General features: G+C 42.2%; 2 protein-coding genes across 2 annotated transcripts in view; one reads left to right on the top strand and one right to left on the bottom strand.

The window, feature by feature from the left end:
- Nucleotides 1-16,306, bottom strand: part of ASCL1 (achaete-scute family bHLH transcription factor 1) — a 158,092-nt gene that overhangs the window by 46,035 nt on the left and 95,751 nt on the right. The window contains exon 2 of the mRNA XM_023631353.2: nucleotides 3,164-3,257. Within this exon, the coding sequence (XP_023487121.2) occupies nucleotides 3,164-3,257 (94 nt within the window). The remainder of the gene's footprint in view (nucleotides 1-3,163; nucleotides 3,258-16,306) is intronic.
- PAH (phenylalanine hydroxylase) overlaps nucleotides 1-16,306 on the top strand; it is a 69,986-nt gene that overhangs the window by 12,222 nt on the left and 41,458 nt on the right. The window contains exon 3 of the mRNA XM_001497728.5: nucleotides 9,570-9,753. Coding sequence (XP_001497778.1) covers nucleotides 9,570-9,753 — 184 coding nt within the window. The remainder of the gene's footprint in view (nucleotides 1-9,569; nucleotides 9,754-16,306) is intronic.

The following is a 16,306-nucleotide window of genomic DNA, read 5'->3' as shown; positions in this document are numbered from 1 at the left end:
AGACTGGAAAGAGTAAGAAGCCTTGATTTTTTGAAATATTTTTCCCCCAAAAGTAAAAAATCTGGAATATATTACTTAATATAGTTTGTGAACATTTACAGGCAAGTGGTAATGACCAAGACTCAGGGCAGGGCCATTAAAGAAAAGCAGAGTAGCTTGCTGAACAGGGGGATTGTCATGGCTATAGTGCATTTGCATACTTAGACCTTTAATGAAATCTTTGTGAATGAGGTGGAGAAGCGAGTGGCAGATGAAAATACAGACAAAACCTTTATATTGTGTAGTTGACACTAAACTTCTGGACTATATAAAATGAAACCAAAGGTGACAAAAGGCAAAGCAAATGAAAGAATCTAAACTATACTTTAGAGCAGTGTTTCCTAAACAATATTTTATCGAATTTTACATATTCGTAGCTGTTTTATTAGAAAAGAGTTCCAAGGGGAACCATGTCTGGAAAATTCTCCATTTATATTTTGGAGAGCCATCACACACATAAACACATTAAAAACCATGGTACGCCCTGCAGTGAGGAAACGTACTCAGTGTTCCCTCCTTAGCATTTCCCAAAAGTATTTGCCCACAGGAACTTGTTCAAGGAAGACCTACTAATATCTTGCAGGCACTAGTGTTCCACTGAACTTCTGCCGTTTTAGAGTTATGAGCTCCAGACTACCAGTTACAACCTGGGTTTGGGGCCCTGAGGAGTAGACCAGCACCGGGGCTAAGACTGCGCTGTGTAGAACCAAACTATTTGGGTTCAAAACCCAGTTGTACCACCTATGAGCTGGATGAACTTGGGAAAGTTATTTAACTTCTTGGTAGCTTAGTTTTCTCATTTTGAAAATGAAGGTAATAATAAGCCTGTATTATAGGGCTGCTGTGAAAATTAAATAAATACTAACTTAATTATTATTAAATATATTAATCAATAACTAATTGATATTATCATTAAATAATGTTGCTTAATTGTAATATTAATTAACATTGATGCATGAATTAATACATGTAAAGTACATATAACAGTATCTGACACATAATAAAGGTTCAATGAATGTTTGCCCTCCTCCTTTCTATGCACCGTATTTTTAGAGGGTCGTGGAGCATCAGGGATTCTTAGATTCTTCGCTCTACGAAAAATAGTTAAAGGACGAGGATTGTTTGACTTGAGGAGGGAAGATGGGGTGAGGAAACAATGGTTTCATTCAAATGTTTGAAGGGCCATCATGAAAGAAGAATACTACTTATTTCCTGTTACTTCAGAGGCAAAAGAGCAAGGTGCAGAAATTACAGGGAGCATATTTCAAATCACTTAAGGGCAGCATCTCTATTGTGGATGGGTCCTGGAAGACATTCATTTCAAGCATTGTTACTATCAAAACAGCCCGCAAAAGGCAGGGCAGAATCAAAGCAAAAATTATGGTATAAACATGCTTACTTTCCTCAGTGGAGACAAAACATAAAAATTTATCCAGCTCCTCCAAGATGGGCAATGGAGGGAGAAACATTCTATTTGGGAGAATCGTTTGCACCCTGTGAATCCCTTTGCTAAGTACTTAATAGAGTCACCTCCACATTTAATGAGCAGGACCATCCCTTGATGGCCTGTAGCACAGCAGAGATACAGCTGGGACATTGAACCAAATCTTGATAAATGCTCAGAGTAATAAATGAGATACTAACAGCTGTGTGAACCCTGACCGTCTGGCTCCCCTGGCCTGACCCCATACAGTGGAAGCTTTCTTAGCCCTTAACCAGTAGAAGCACATAGAAGGCATCCTAGCTCCTCAAAGGAAAAGCAAGGTCTGCAGAGCGAGGGCAGACTTCTCCCAGCATGGTCAGGTTGGTTCCCTCTGAGAGTCCATCTTTTCCTCAGATGATTAGCACTAAAATCATCATCCCATTAAAGAATGGCATTCATTGCCTGCCAATGGGCATGTAGCTGTGTAGACCTCATCCAGTAACAACATGAGAAAGTGATGCAATAGGTATGATGTTTATAATAGAGGTACAGAGGTGCCGTGTTTCCGTGTGTTGATGGGGTGGTGGGGACAACAAAGCAGCAGTTTTAGTGAACTGGGGCCTAACGATTAGGAATACACCAAAACTTCTACCTGCTAATCTGCAAACATCCCACTGTCCTCAGTTGATTGTTCCAACTCTCAATTCTTTGTGCATTTATTTCAACATTTTCCATAGCTCTCTGTATTTTCAGCCTCTGCTAGCTCGTGTCCTGTACCTTGTTAGAAAAATAGTCTTCTGAGAGTCTTTACTGCAAGTGGCTTAGTAATGGGCTATAAAATTAGAAGCAGGCTCCTGGGGGAAGTTGCAAAGAAGAGATCTCCTTTCCTCCGCCAGCGCTCCACTAATCACCTTACTGTGTGTCCTCCAGGGAAGGGAACAAGCATACGGAGCTCCGAAGTGCATGGGTATGCTCAATTTGCATCATATGAGTGATGGAGGCACAGAGGTTCAGACTAAGCAAGCTGCAGAAGGCTAGACACTTAGAGCTAGCAATTAGTTCAGAGTTCACCCTCCGTTTTCACAGTAGCCTGGCCTTTTGGAAACAAATGGAAAAGGCGCAATCTATACTTGTCTCATTCACTTCCTGTGAGCTCTCCCTCTGCCTGTGACCCACTTCTTCCCCTCCTCAGATATTCAATGAGCTCATAGTCTCTCATTTATGCATTCAGTTAACATTCTTTTAGTACATACTATTGTCAGATCCTATATAGGTGCTGGGGAGAGTGGGGTGAGCTAGACAGTCATTCTTGCCCCTTATAGGAGCTCAAGTTTCCATGAGCATTCTTAACCATAACTTTAGACAAAAGAGGCCGGGGGAGTTTCTTGCAGACATAGTTTAAGCTGAAACCTGAAGAAGTTGGCCAAAGGAGGAGAAAGGAGAAGTAAATTCCAGAATGAAGAAACAAATGACTTGAAGTGAGAAAATAAACAAGTGATCTGGTCACAGAATCCTCAAATCCTTTACCATCTGCCAACCTCAGCGTTCCTGGGGACAGAGGCTGGATTGCGGAGGGGACATCTGGGCAGATACATGATATTTATTGCTCTGAAGTTTGGACTTGAAGGCACTGCCTGTGACCCCCGGACCTGGTGAGCAGGACAGGATCAAGAGTGAGTCACAAGGACTGCTTTGACTTACCCCTCTGGCCTTAGGTGCTGAGCAGCCATGAGCAGTACAATGTTTACAGGGAACATTTCTTCTCTAATCAAAATAAGAAGAGCTTTGAGTTCCCCTGGAAGAAAAAAAAATGCTCTTACAACCCTGATCACTTTTTCATTTTATTTATTCCCCCAAATATAATGATATGAAGAACACTCATGTAACTCACTCCCTGCTTGAGAAATAAAACATTGTGTAAGTGACTGAAGCCCCCGGGTGCCCCTTCGCCATGCACTCCCTCCTCAGAGGTAGCTATTCATCTGAATTTGATGTATGTTATTCCCATGCATCTTTATATACTTTGTTATATAGAGAGATCCATTAATGACATGGCATAGTTTCGCAAGCTTTTAATCTTCATAAAACTGGAATCATATTGTAACTTTCCTGCAGTTTTCTTCCTTGAAGAGAAGGTGGTGACTACTGCTTTTGAGATTTGTCCCTATAGTTCTTGCTCATTCACTGTCCCCTCTGTATGTTCCATCATGTGATGATGCTTTATCCATTTCCTGGTGGTGGGTTTTTAGGTTGCTTCCATTGTTTATCCACACAAATGCTCCTGCACTAAACACTTTATGTAGGTTTGATGACCTATTTTTTGAGTAGAAGAACTTCAAATGGAAAACCGGCACTGTTTTTAGCTGCTAAACAGTTCAGAGAGGGGCATATTTGAGAAACAGTAACACAGAGCTTACTTTTTAAACTTTCATTATGAAGTGAGTTCTCACATTGTGAAAATTTAGACAGAGTGCTGTGGCCCATTGATGGCATGTGAGTTGTGATTGGTCATTGGTAACCTGAGCTGAAAGAGGCCACAGGGCCTTTTTGCTCTTATCATTCTGGTGGCAAGAAAAGGTGTAGAAAGAGGAACACAAGGACAAGAATGTTCTTTTCTCTAAAGCCTTGAAAAGAGCCTGGATTAAGCTGCTCCCCAGCTCTGTCCCAGAAGGGGTCTCCTCTGAGTTGGACACAACCCTGACTACATGGAAGGGAGGATGTGGAAGAAATAATTTAGTAAAGAGGCAGAAGACTGAAAGAAGAAAAGGCCAAGAGATTGCAACAGAGACACTCCCAGGGGAAGCAAGAGTGGGACCCCAAAAGATGGGCTGCGTGGTGCAAATCCTACTGAAAGTCCAGGCTGAACCCTCCAAGAATTCCTCCTCCACCATAGAGTGGAGGAGAATCTTGAGCTCCCGCTAGAATTTAATTGTGCTCCTCATACTTTGGGAGCATTTTTGGTTTCCTGTTAATCCCAGGGGATTTAATTTCCACACTCTTGGTCACCCAGTGCTGTTCTGACCGTCACACAAGAGGAGATTAATGAAATATGTAAGAAGCCCTGCCTGCACCTCCGTGAGCCTCTTCTCCAATCTGTGCACCTGTCATTTCTCATCCCAAATATTGTAGTAGTAGCTCCCTTTAAAACATGAGTCAGAAGATGTCTCTCCTCTGCCTAATTACCTCCTGTGGCTTCTTATCTCACTTGGAGTAAAACCAAAGCTCAGATAATGGCCAAAGATGCCTTCCATGGTCTATTCCCAGTTACTTTCCTGCCTCATGTCCTGTTGCCCTCCCTCTTGCTCACTCTGCCCTGGTTGTGCTGGCCTCCTTGATGGTGCTCAGTCATATTGTGCACCATCTTACCTCAGGACCCTTGCACTTGCTGTACCCTCATGCTTATTCCCCCATTGATTTCAGGTCTATGCTTAAATGTCACCTGTTTATTTTTGAGGCCTTCCTGACCACACTGTCTAAAATAGCTCCTCTATTTCACCCCTGGAATATCCAGTCCCTCGTTCCTGCTTTATCTTTCTCCATTGCGTCTGAAGACTGTATATTTTGTTTATGTATTATAGTTACTGTTTGTCTCCTTCTTCAAGAATGTAAGGTCCAGGAGGGCAGCAAGTTTCCTGCTGTGTTTGCGGTTGTATCCTAGCACCCAGAACAGAGTTTGGCACATGGAAGGTGCTCGACGGGTTGAATTATTGAAAGCCTCTGTCCGTTTCCTTGAGACCAATGATTTGGGACATTCTTTATGAATGTTTGGTGTTGCCCCCAGAAACCTCTGGAATAGGCCAGGACATAACTTCATTTAAGCCTACTCTGAGGCAACAGAAGTGGTCCAAGAAGCTCTCCCTGCCCAGTCTAGTCTCATATGAAAGTATGCTCAGTTTCCCTCCTTCTTTTTGAAACAAGCATTCAGGAAAGGAGCTGAGAAAAGTTCAGGGTAAAGCAAATATTAAAGAGTAAAATGTCTCATAAAACTTAATGTGTTTCACCTCCCAGGGAAATGCGTATCTATACCAAGTTGAGAGATGAGTACTTAGTGAGTATCTGTGAATGAAGACAAAATTGGGCTGGGTGCTTTCTCTCTTTTTCTCACAAAGTTGCCAGATAACATCATTATCTTTGTTTTAAACACAAACAAACAAAAGTTTGGGAGGACCAACTAATGTATCCAAAGGCAGTGAGTAGCAGAACCAGAATTTCAGCTCAGACTAGTTCCAAAGCCTACACTTTTTCACTATACCATTCTCTTTTTCTCAAGGAGTGAATGGAAGAAAGGAAGGGACTCTAAGCTTGAGGTCAAAAAATGATTCAGAAGGACAAATCCATTTTTCACATTGTGAATTCTGTGTATCTCTGCTTTTATCTGCTTGTGACCAATCTCCCTTTGGAAAGATTTTTCTCAAGGATGGGAACAGAAAGAGGTTTCTGGTCAGTCTTTATTAAAATAGATTATTCATTTCATTTTGTTTACTCTGCTCAAGAGTCCTGATAAATTAAGATGTCACACTGCTATCTTTTATGCATAAATTAACTATTGGACAAATCATGAAATTGTCTTTGAAATGTTCACCTCTAAACTTTGCTTACCTCCACCCCGATGTCCAGGTGGAGTAAGAGAAAGAGTTCCTCTTGCTTTATCCCTCACCCAAAGATTCGGTGAGTGTGTATGGGTCAATTTGTAAACCTGCATAGAGCCCTTATTTAGAAATAAAAATTCTTTTCCTAAAAGGTAACTACGATCATAATCAAATTTGGAGGTTCATTTCTAAAGCCTCTCTTAACAACCCAAATTATGGGTATCTAAGGATCCACACTGATAAGCTGGAATAACTCCAATAAGGAAATTGCCTGCCAAACGAGAGAGTTAATTACTAACAAATTGATTCAAATGGGAAAGAAATAGTTTAAAGCATTTGGCTGGGTATTCTTAGCCAGAAACTTCACTCACTTTTAAAAGATATATTTTCCTTTTCGTTATATTGGTAATATTATAAGACTTTTGGCAAATAAATAGAAGTTACACATTATCTCATCATAACTCATTTTGATGCGTTTCATTCTAGTCTTTTTTTTTCTTTTGGCCTGGGCATATTTTTTTTAAACTTGTTTTAATTATCGCATATCTCTATCCATCATAAATATTTCCCAAGTGATTGTCATTATAACCATTTAAGAGATAAAGTGAATTTTATTGTAAATGTAATAAATGTTGTTTTTAGACAAGTTGAATTATGATTAAAAAAAAAAGAAATATAAAGAAGGAAACAAAATCACCCCTAGGCCCATCATCTAGAGGGCACCACTGTTAATATCTTACAGTGATTATTGACACTTTATTTCATGCATGTTGTTGTTATTACTTGCTTTTTAGTGGTCGTACAATCTCCACTGAGTGACTATACTACAATCCACCTAACCAATCCCTTATTATGGGAGTTTAGTTTGCTTACAAATTTTGGTGAAAATTTTTCCCATAACTTAAGTCTTCAAAATTCTAAAAACTGGGTCACAGGGCATAAATTGTTTTATGGCCATTCCCAAAGTGAGAGGCTTCTCTCTGGAAGTGCTGTTGCAAGGGGTGGGGTGTGGGTGGTGAACATTAACAGCCTACGATCTGCCTTCCAGCCCTCTCCATCCTACACCTGCTCCCACCCCCTACACCACCCACCTTTCTGTACTCTTCCCCAAGTAAGTGTGCCAGAGGCGTGTCCGCTCCTGGTTCTTGGTTTGCTGTATTCTCTGCTTTACACAAGGCAGGGATTGGTTATCTCTTCTTTTGAGGTTTCAACTTAGGTAAATAGCAGGTGGAGCCTACCCATTCTCTTTCTTCCGGAGCCAAGAAGGATGACATTGCTCTTTGCTTTTGTTTGGAAAGTTACCTCTGTTTGCCTAGAAGGCTTCAGAGCCACCGCAATCTCACTGGCCTTCCCTCCTCCACATTCTGTCTCTCTAGTCAGGGCCCTCACATTGGGTTACCTGGTCATCGCTGTCAGGGGTGTGTTCTCTGCAGCTGGCGCCTGTAAATAATGGTTCCATCAAGCACCCTTGGGGATTATGAAGAAGAAAGAGCAGGAAGGGTGCCTGTGTGGGGTTACTTATTACTGTGTTTAGTATACCCAGAGGTTTTTGTTTTTTGTGGTTGGCATAATAGTAACAATAATGATAAAAGCTGATACTTGTAGAATGCGCACTCTATCCCTGGCGGGAAAGGCAGTGTAGTTAGAAGACCAATGACCCTGAGATTAGAAAAAGTGGGCTTCCCTCTCCCGCTACCTGTAACAAAGCACTTTCATCTCTGATTTCATTTTTTACGTCTCCCTTAAGCTCCTCAAAGGATTGTTGGGAAAGTCATAAAAAATAAGTCTAAACTGTAAAGTGATATTCAAATGCGAAAAGGTATCCTTATTGTAATTATTCATGTTCTCTTCAACCATATGCCATCGATAATCTAAGGAAAAGATATACCTTTTTTTTTTTTAAATTTTTTTTTTTTTAAAGATTTTATTTTTTCCTTTTTCTCCCCAAAGCCCCCCGGTACGTAGTTGTGTATTCTTCGTTGTGGGTTCTTCTAGTTGTGGCATGTGGGACGCTGCCTCAGCGTGGTCTGATGAGCAGTGCCATGTCCGCGCCCAGGATTCGAACTAACGAAACACTGGGCCGCCTGCAGCGGAACGCGCGAACTTAACCACTCGGCCACGGGGCCAGCCCCGGAAAAGATATACCTTTTGAGCTACAAGGTTTTTGAATTTTGTTTTCTGAAATTGTAAAGCTGGTTAAGTTAAATATTATTTTTTCAGGGTACGTTTTGTCTGTTTAAATGTTTGAAGTGACCTCTGTTATTTGTTTGTTTATTTTAATAATGTGTAGAGAATGCTCCTTGATTTTCTCCACAAAGAATCGTACTGTCAATGAAATCAAACTTTCTGAATAAGTAGCAGATGACTGGCACACATTTAAATTTGTGGACCAATTTAAGGAAATGATTCTCTTATTTTTTCATGAAAAACTCATAATAGCTAAAATATCACCAGCTAAAGACGTTGAAGTCCAGTAGCTACAGTAAGTGATCACTATTTTTGCAACATTTAATAAAAAGCAGCCTGTACGTGAATCTTCCCTTCTCAATGAAGCCCCATGTGTCCACCCTACTAAATACTGCAGTCTGCCCCACTCCACCCCAGGACTGCCTGCCCCCTTCACCCTACTCTGCATAGTATTTTTCCTTAGCCCTTATCATTATAAAATAATACATAAATCAGTTGTTTTTTATGTTTGTTGTTTGTCTTCCCACGACTTGAGTGTAAGCTTATAAAGGGAAGTATCTTTGTCTGTTTTGTTCACTGGTGTATTCCCAATCACCTAGAAGAGTGATGGGCACCTGGTGGGTGCTCCATATACATTTGTTGCATAACTCGAATGAAAAGTAGTTATGTAACAGTATGAATGGCAATTATACCAGAAAATTTTTACTAAGTATCTACCGTGTAACTGGCAGCGTGTATATATCGTCTCATCTGGTGTTCCCAATAAATTTATGAAGCAGGTAGCATTCATTCTGCCAAATTGCAGATGGGGAAACTGAGGGTTAAAAACAACAAAGTAGATCCCCTAAGGTCTCATAGCCAATACAATTAAGAACTTTGATTTAAACTCAATGAGCCTGGCTCCTGTGAACCCTATTCAAGAGAACAATGTTGCTTCTACATTATTTATTTATTGAGATATCATTATTAAGATCTATGGGATTTCATTTGGGAAAGGAGGTTTTCCTATGTAAACATTTTTGGCAACCACTGTCCTAGATATTTGAACCAAACCAAAATCTTGTGGTTGCAACTCCAGGACTTTAGCAGATTTCCATGTAATTAAATTTCTGTGGCGTTTGAACTATTTCCCCCACCTCCTGCCATCTGTTACTTGGTTTTGCAGAAGAAAAAGTAAACAACTTTTGCGAATTTAAGGACTTTCTTTTGCTCTCATAAAAAAGAATCTTGTTCCTCATCTCTCTGTATTTCATTGTGTTGTATGTTTTGCGTATATGGTCTGTGTTAATTTCCACCACTGTCTCCTTCACATTCCCAACTCTCTTTTCTAGGAGAATGATATAAACCTGACCCACATTGAATCCAGACCATCACGTTTAAAGAAAGATGAGTATGAATTTTTCACCTATCTTGATAAACGGAGCATGCCTGTTCTGGCAAACATCATCAAAATCTTGAGGCATGACATCGGCGCCACGGTGCATGAGCTTTCCCGGGATAAGAAGAAAGACACAGGTAAGAAGTAGGACAATTTTGCAACACAAGAGACTCATAAAATAACGGCAAAAATCATATCTACCCTGGAAGACCACTGGTGAGATTAAACTAGAGGATGTAGGTTAGGGACCTAGATGAGTGCCTAGCATAATTTAGACGTTTGATAGATGTTAGTTCTTTTCCCCCTTTCTCAAGATAGCTCTTATATTAGTCCTTTTCTTTGTGTTGCTGCAATTTTTGTATATTTTTTGTTCCTGGGTTATTATGCTCTCAATCTCCTGTCTCCAGAGTGGAGCTGGTTAGGGTGTCCAGGATGCTTTCTATGTCAATACAACTTCAAGATAAATTCCCTAGTTATCTCGATTCCAACTAGAGGGCTCTCCCCATGTCCTTCTCATGACACGCCATTTCTGGAGCTGGGTATTTCCTGTCTCCTTGTTCCTAGGGCTTTCATTGTCATCGGACATCTCTTGATCTGTCTCTTCCCCTAGATTACGAGTTCCTCGCTCATAAAGAGAGTCTCTTACTTTTATTTGTGTCCTCAGAGTGTAACACAGTGCTTGGTACAGAATTTGTGAATGAACAATTAAATAGAGGATCTGTTGAGACTTGCTCTGCCCCCTTAGCTACTTTCTGAAATGCTGCCCATTGATGTCCCTGGAGGGCAGTAGGGCAATAGAATGTAGGAATTACAAGTATGGGCTGGAGTTGGACAGACGTCCGTTCAAGTCGTACTTCTTCCACTTATTGGTTTTGAGACCCCTGACAAGCCTCTTTAATTACTCTAACTTCAATTTTGCATACAGATTTTGTGAGGATTAAACGAGAACACACCATTTAGAATAGTGCTTAGAACAGTGTCCGGCTCGATACATCACAGTATGTGGTTGTAGTTATGATTATGATTAGCCTAAAAAGAATATGGATGAACGAGGTGATTGCTTTTTAGGGTCCAAAGCATAATCAGATGAAGTATTTTTTTAATAGACTTTATTTTATTTTATTTTAGAGGAAGATTAGCCCTGAGCTAACATCTACTGCCAATCCTCCTCTTTTTGCTGAGGAAGACTGGCCCTGACCTAACATCCGTCTCCATCTTCCTCTACTTTATATGTGGGATGCCTGCCACAGCATGGCTTGCCAAGCAGTGCCAAGTCCGCACCCAGGATTTGAACCGGTGAACCCCGTGCCGCCAAAGCGGAACGTGTGCACTTAACCACTGCGCCACTGGGCTGGCTCCTAGACTTTATTTTTTAAAGCTGTTATGTTCACAGAAAAATTGCGCAGGAAAAATAGAGAGTTCTCGTATGCCCCATTTCTCCTGCCTCTCCCTCCCTCAGTTTCTCCTATGATTAACATCTTACATTAGTGTGGTGCTTTTTTTTAAGATTGGTGAGCCATATTGATACATTATTATTAACTAAAGTCCATAGTTTACGTTAGGAATCATGCTTTGCATTGTACACTTCTGTTGGTTTTGACAAGTCTCATATCCACCATTACAGTCTCATGCAGAGTGGGTCCACTGCCCTAAAAATGCCCTGTGTTCCACCTGTTCATCCTTCCTTCCTTACCTGCTTCCTCTGGCAACCACTGATTTTTTTTACTGTGTCCATAGTTTTGACTTCTCCAGAATGGCATACAGTTGGAATCACAGAGTGTGTAGGCTTTCAGATTGGCTTCTTTCACTTAGCAGCATGCATTTAAGGTTCCTCTATGTCTTTTTGTAACTTGATAGCTCATTTCTTTTTATCACTGAATAATATTCCATTGTATGGGTGTACCACAGTTTACCCACTGAAGGGCACCATGGTTGCTTCCAAATTTTGCTGATTATGGCTAAAGCTGTTATAAACATTCATGTGCAGGTTTTTGTGTGGACATGAGTTTCCAACTCATTTGGGTAAATGCTTAGGAGTGCAATTGCTGAGATGAACTATTTTTTTTTCTAAATAATCAAAAATTTTTACCATCGTAAAATCAAAAGGTTTTTTTGCCACAACACTGACTTTAGGTCAAGAGGATTTTAGGCTCTGCAGCTGAAAATAGCATTTTAATAGGCAGAGATGTTTTTAAGTGAGACAAGACACCTCTTTGCACAGGCCATTGAAACATTTTCTAAAAGATAGCTCCAAAGATTTCCTAGGAGATCTCTCGTGTTTTCCTGCCCTCAACCCCCCGTGGCTATAACTGAGACAAGGAAGTCTATCCCAGGGTTCTGTCCTTGCTGAGGGTGGACATACACCATGGCTCAGGTCACTCAGGGCGGGAACTTGGAATTCCAGCTCCCATCAATCCTATCTGCCTTCCTTCCCCTTCCACAGCCCGAGCTGCTTCCTGATGACTGCCTTCTCTTGCTTTTCCGGCCACCTGCTCCCGACAGGAGCTGCAGGCCCTCAGGACAAAGGGCCTGCCGGATCCTGGGGCAAGCTCTGCCTCTGCTTGGAGCAGGTGGAGGCCAGGCCAGCTGGGCTCCTGGGGTATGAAATCAAAGCAATTGACAGGCAGGCAGGCAGGCAGCCCCTTGGGGAGCCAGAGAAGATGTATGTAGATCATCTGAAGGGCTGGCAGCCTGAACTGGAGGCTCAGAAAGGAAGTTCTTAACAGGGATGTGAAGGAATAGCTAGGAGCCCAGAATTCAGAACCAAGGCACATCACACTTGGTGTGACTTTGGGCAAACTACTGACCTTCACAATCTCCCACTGTATCAAATGAGAGTAACAAGAGTCTCTGCCTCATAGGATTAATGAAATAACACCAGTGGAGCATTGAGAACAGTGCAGAGCATGTTCAAGGGCTTAATAGATGCTCTCTATCCCTACCATTACCGTCACTGTTATTACAAACACTGGCCTGAGCACAGGAGCCATGAAAAGCCAGCCTGTGCACAACTACTTTTTCAGAGATCATGAGAACTGCAAAATGACCTCAGAGGTCATGCAACCCAACAGACTCCTTCATTTTTCATTGTGAAAAACAGAGGCCATGACTTGCCTTAAGGCACCAAGTGAATTCTGTGCAGTTGTGGGTAAGCGTGTGTCGAGCGCTGCTCTGTGCCAGGCACTGTGCTGGGAGCTGGAGAGAGAGGGGGATTCAACACTGCCTGTTCTTAAGGAGCTCACAGGCTGACAAGGGCGACGAGACACCCAGGTGGATACAGGAAAGGGACAGGTGCCGTAATGGAGACAAGGCTGTGGAATTTGGCCTCTTCTTCACTGCTTAACTCTGAGGACCCAGCAAGTGTGAAAGTGAAAAAGCCAATGTCTTCACACAGAGGTATCATGTGATCAGTGTTGGGCTTATCAGAGGCTGAATGTAGCACAGGCTCGATTCCCTGGCAGGGCTCAAAATGGCGGGGCATCGATATTTGAAGTTGGGTTGACATTTTACCTACTGAAGAAAAAACTGCTAAGACTAACCCTTTAAAACAACACATGTTTTGTGACCCTGATTTCTTCAGAAGATTGGTCGCTCCATCCCACACTGGCTCCCATACTCACATCCCACTCCATGCCATACGGTTTCCTAACTTCATGTCCACATAACAGAACAGCTGCTAGAGATGCAAGTGATGCTGAAATAGCACAGCCTTGCACCTGCTGAGAGAGGTGGGCCCTTTGGGTTTCTGGGGTAGTTTTTATGGACTGGAGTCTGAGCCCAGAAAGAGATCTTTTTAGGGGAAGAAACCATCCCTTTTCAGAGTTTTTCTTTCTGTAGAACTCAGAGGGAGAATGATTAAAGGAAGAAAAGCATCGTCATAGATCAGAACCTTTGATGCTTTCACTCAACAAAATGCCCTTTCTATTGAGGGTCTCAAAGCTCAGGGGCGAGTCTGACAGCAGGTTGAAGTGGGAGATCTGAACCCCTCAAATCAATTAGGCTAAACCACTTTCCATTCTAGTTTTTGAGCCATTCAAAAGGCCATGTGGGTGTTAGAAAATGAAACTTTTCAGTTTCTTAATTGCTGAAGTTCCCCACCCAAAACAGCTTAAAGGAAGGTTAATTATGGTGACATGGTAAAGAAACCCCAACCTTCTAAAATGCCTCCTGGAGAAGCTGATGTGAGTTTAATAGGATTTTAATCCAGAGAGTCTTTTGAATACTTGAGGTCTATTCTCCTGCTATCCTCTCTCCTGATGACCTCAAATCCGTCTTCAACCCAACATGAAAGAGCATTAATATCTTCCATCGATCAACCTACTAATCCTTTTACCTTTCCCTTTGAGTCTTCTGCATGACATGACATTTAGAGGGGGATGGAAAATTCCTACATGGAGACAGATTGCAGCCAGGAGAAGCAGACGGACAAAATGTCTTGGGTAGATGGAGGTACAGGATCGTCACCTTTTGAGAAATTTATCTGTTTAGAGTTATTTTCCAAGAGCAAATGGACATTGAGTGGATTTGTGTGTGTGTGTGTGTGTGTGTGTGTGTGTGTGTATGAGGAAGATTGGCCCTGAGCTAACATCTGTTGCCAAGCTTTCTCTTTCTGCTTGACGAAGATTTTCACTGAGCTAACATCTGTGCCAATCTTCCTCTACTTTATGTGGGATGCTGCCACAGCGTGGCTTGATGAGCAATGCTATGTCCATGCCTGGGATCCAAACCTGTGAAACCCAGGCCGCTGAAGTGGAGTATGCAAACTTAACCACTATGCTACCAGGCTGGCCCCAACATTGAGTGGATTTTGTTCAAGTTGTGGTGATTATAAGGGTCCTGGTATGGAAGCAAGGGAGTCCAGCCTACCAGTACAGGTATATTTTCTGTGGGGAGCAGAAAGGCTGTTTATTTATTTATTCATCTATCTGTCTATCTGTCTATCTATCTATCTATCTATCTATCTATCTATCTATGTATCCATCTATCTATCTTTCTAGCCTGTGGCACTTATGATTTTATTTGTCTATTTAATTTGGATCAACTCCTGAAGCAATGATTAAAGGGAAAAAATTATTGTGAGAAAACAAAAGCAATATCATTGGACTTATTCCTTCTGTCTTGTATGGCCCCCCCCACCCCAGCCCTCTTGAGTTTTTTCTGCTTCAGTGTTGCTGCCCTGAAAAGCAGCGCTGTGATGAGACTGAACTTTCAACTCAATTGTGGGAGCAGGAAGGATAGGATTCCTTGGAGGAGTCTGGAAAGCCCCTAGGATTGTGGGCAAAATGGTACACATGCATGTGCATGAGTATTTTTTAAGATAGAAAATTTTCAAAAGGGTCGCGGTTCCCACAGAGTTGAGAACTCTTAGAGAGAAGCTGCTTGGTGCGGAAGGGGGCTCCAGATGGTTGGGGGCTTTCCCCCTTCCCACCACCTGTGCCTGCTTTCTCAACTGTCCCTTCTCCCCTTTGACCTCTTCTCAGTTCTATACCTTGTCCTGTGCATGCATTTCACTTGGCCCTGTGTGTGCCTCTCAGGGCTGTAGATACTCGTGGCCCTGGGTCTGCAGGAGACCACGAATCTTTGTGTTTTAAAAACACACAGGATTGATGGCCTTTTTCAGTCTACCTGGATGCTTGCTGGATGTGTGGATGTTGCTCTAGGGCCTGGCAGCTGAGGATGGGACTTTTGATTCGGCAGACTGCCTCATTGAGTCAAGCAGACCCGCAGCTGAGAGGATAAGCCCATTCAGGGGGAGGTGGTCCCAAGCCTGGAGCTGGAAGCTGGTCTACGGCTTGTTCCTTTGCAGTCTACGTACTGGCAAGGGAAGATCCAGAGCAACTGCTGTTTCTGCAGCCCAGTCTGTTTACCAGGTCGCAGCTCTTTAAGCTAAGGAAGATCATAAAATTATAAGCAAGCCCTCATTCTAAGAGAGATTCCTCATTTGCATGCCAAATCCACTGTTTTCAAAATTCTTTCCCAATTAGCTTGTATCATGGAAGCCTTGCAACAGCCAGCTCAGATAGCTAGAGCAAGCAGATAACATTATTCTCATTTTCGTCATTAGGAGATGAGACAGAGAGGTAAACTTGAACGGCAGCGTGGATTTTGGAGTCTTCCATCCTGGGTTGTAGCTGTTGGGCCAAGTTGCTTGCCCTCTGCAGGCCTCCCTGTTCTCAGCTGTAAAATGAAGATATCTGTGTGCTGGTGGTGGTGTGTGGACTCTAGGATATAATTCGCATAATGTGCCTGGGGCAAAATGGTCAGCAAACTTACCCCTGAGTCTTTCCTAAGGATACCCAATGAATCTTATGGTGGAGGCAAGGCCAGAATCCCAAAGTCCTCATTGTTGAGAAGGAAAGGCCACCAGGACACGTTATTTGGGTCAATCCTAAAGATTGTGAAAGTTATAGGGAATTAGACTGGGGACGCCTTTTCTCTGAGTGACAGGTGTGCTCCCTCAATTGAAGGAGGCAGTAAGAAGATATGAAATGATTGTAATTGAACGTCAATTTGCCATTCATGTTGGGTTGAGGGAGTGTTATAGTGACTCAGAGAGAACAATGAATTTAGAGGTAAGAACCAGCTGTACCCTGCTAGCTAGATTTGAAATCCATCTGATCCCTTATCGGCTCTACCAACCCCTTACCCTCATTACCTCTTCTTCCTCATCTGTGCAATAGAGCTAAGATC

The sequence above is a fragment of the Equus caballus genome, chromosome 28 (genome assembly GCF_041296265.1).
Source record: "Equus caballus isolate H_3958 breed thoroughbred chromosome 28, TB-T2T, whole genome shotgun sequence".
NCBI classification, from domain to species: domain Eukaryota; kingdom Metazoa; phylum Chordata; class Mammalia; order Perissodactyla; family Equidae; genus Equus; species Equus caballus.
Note: the sequence above shows the minus strand (reverse complement) of the source record. Positions and strands in the feature narration are given on the sequence as shown.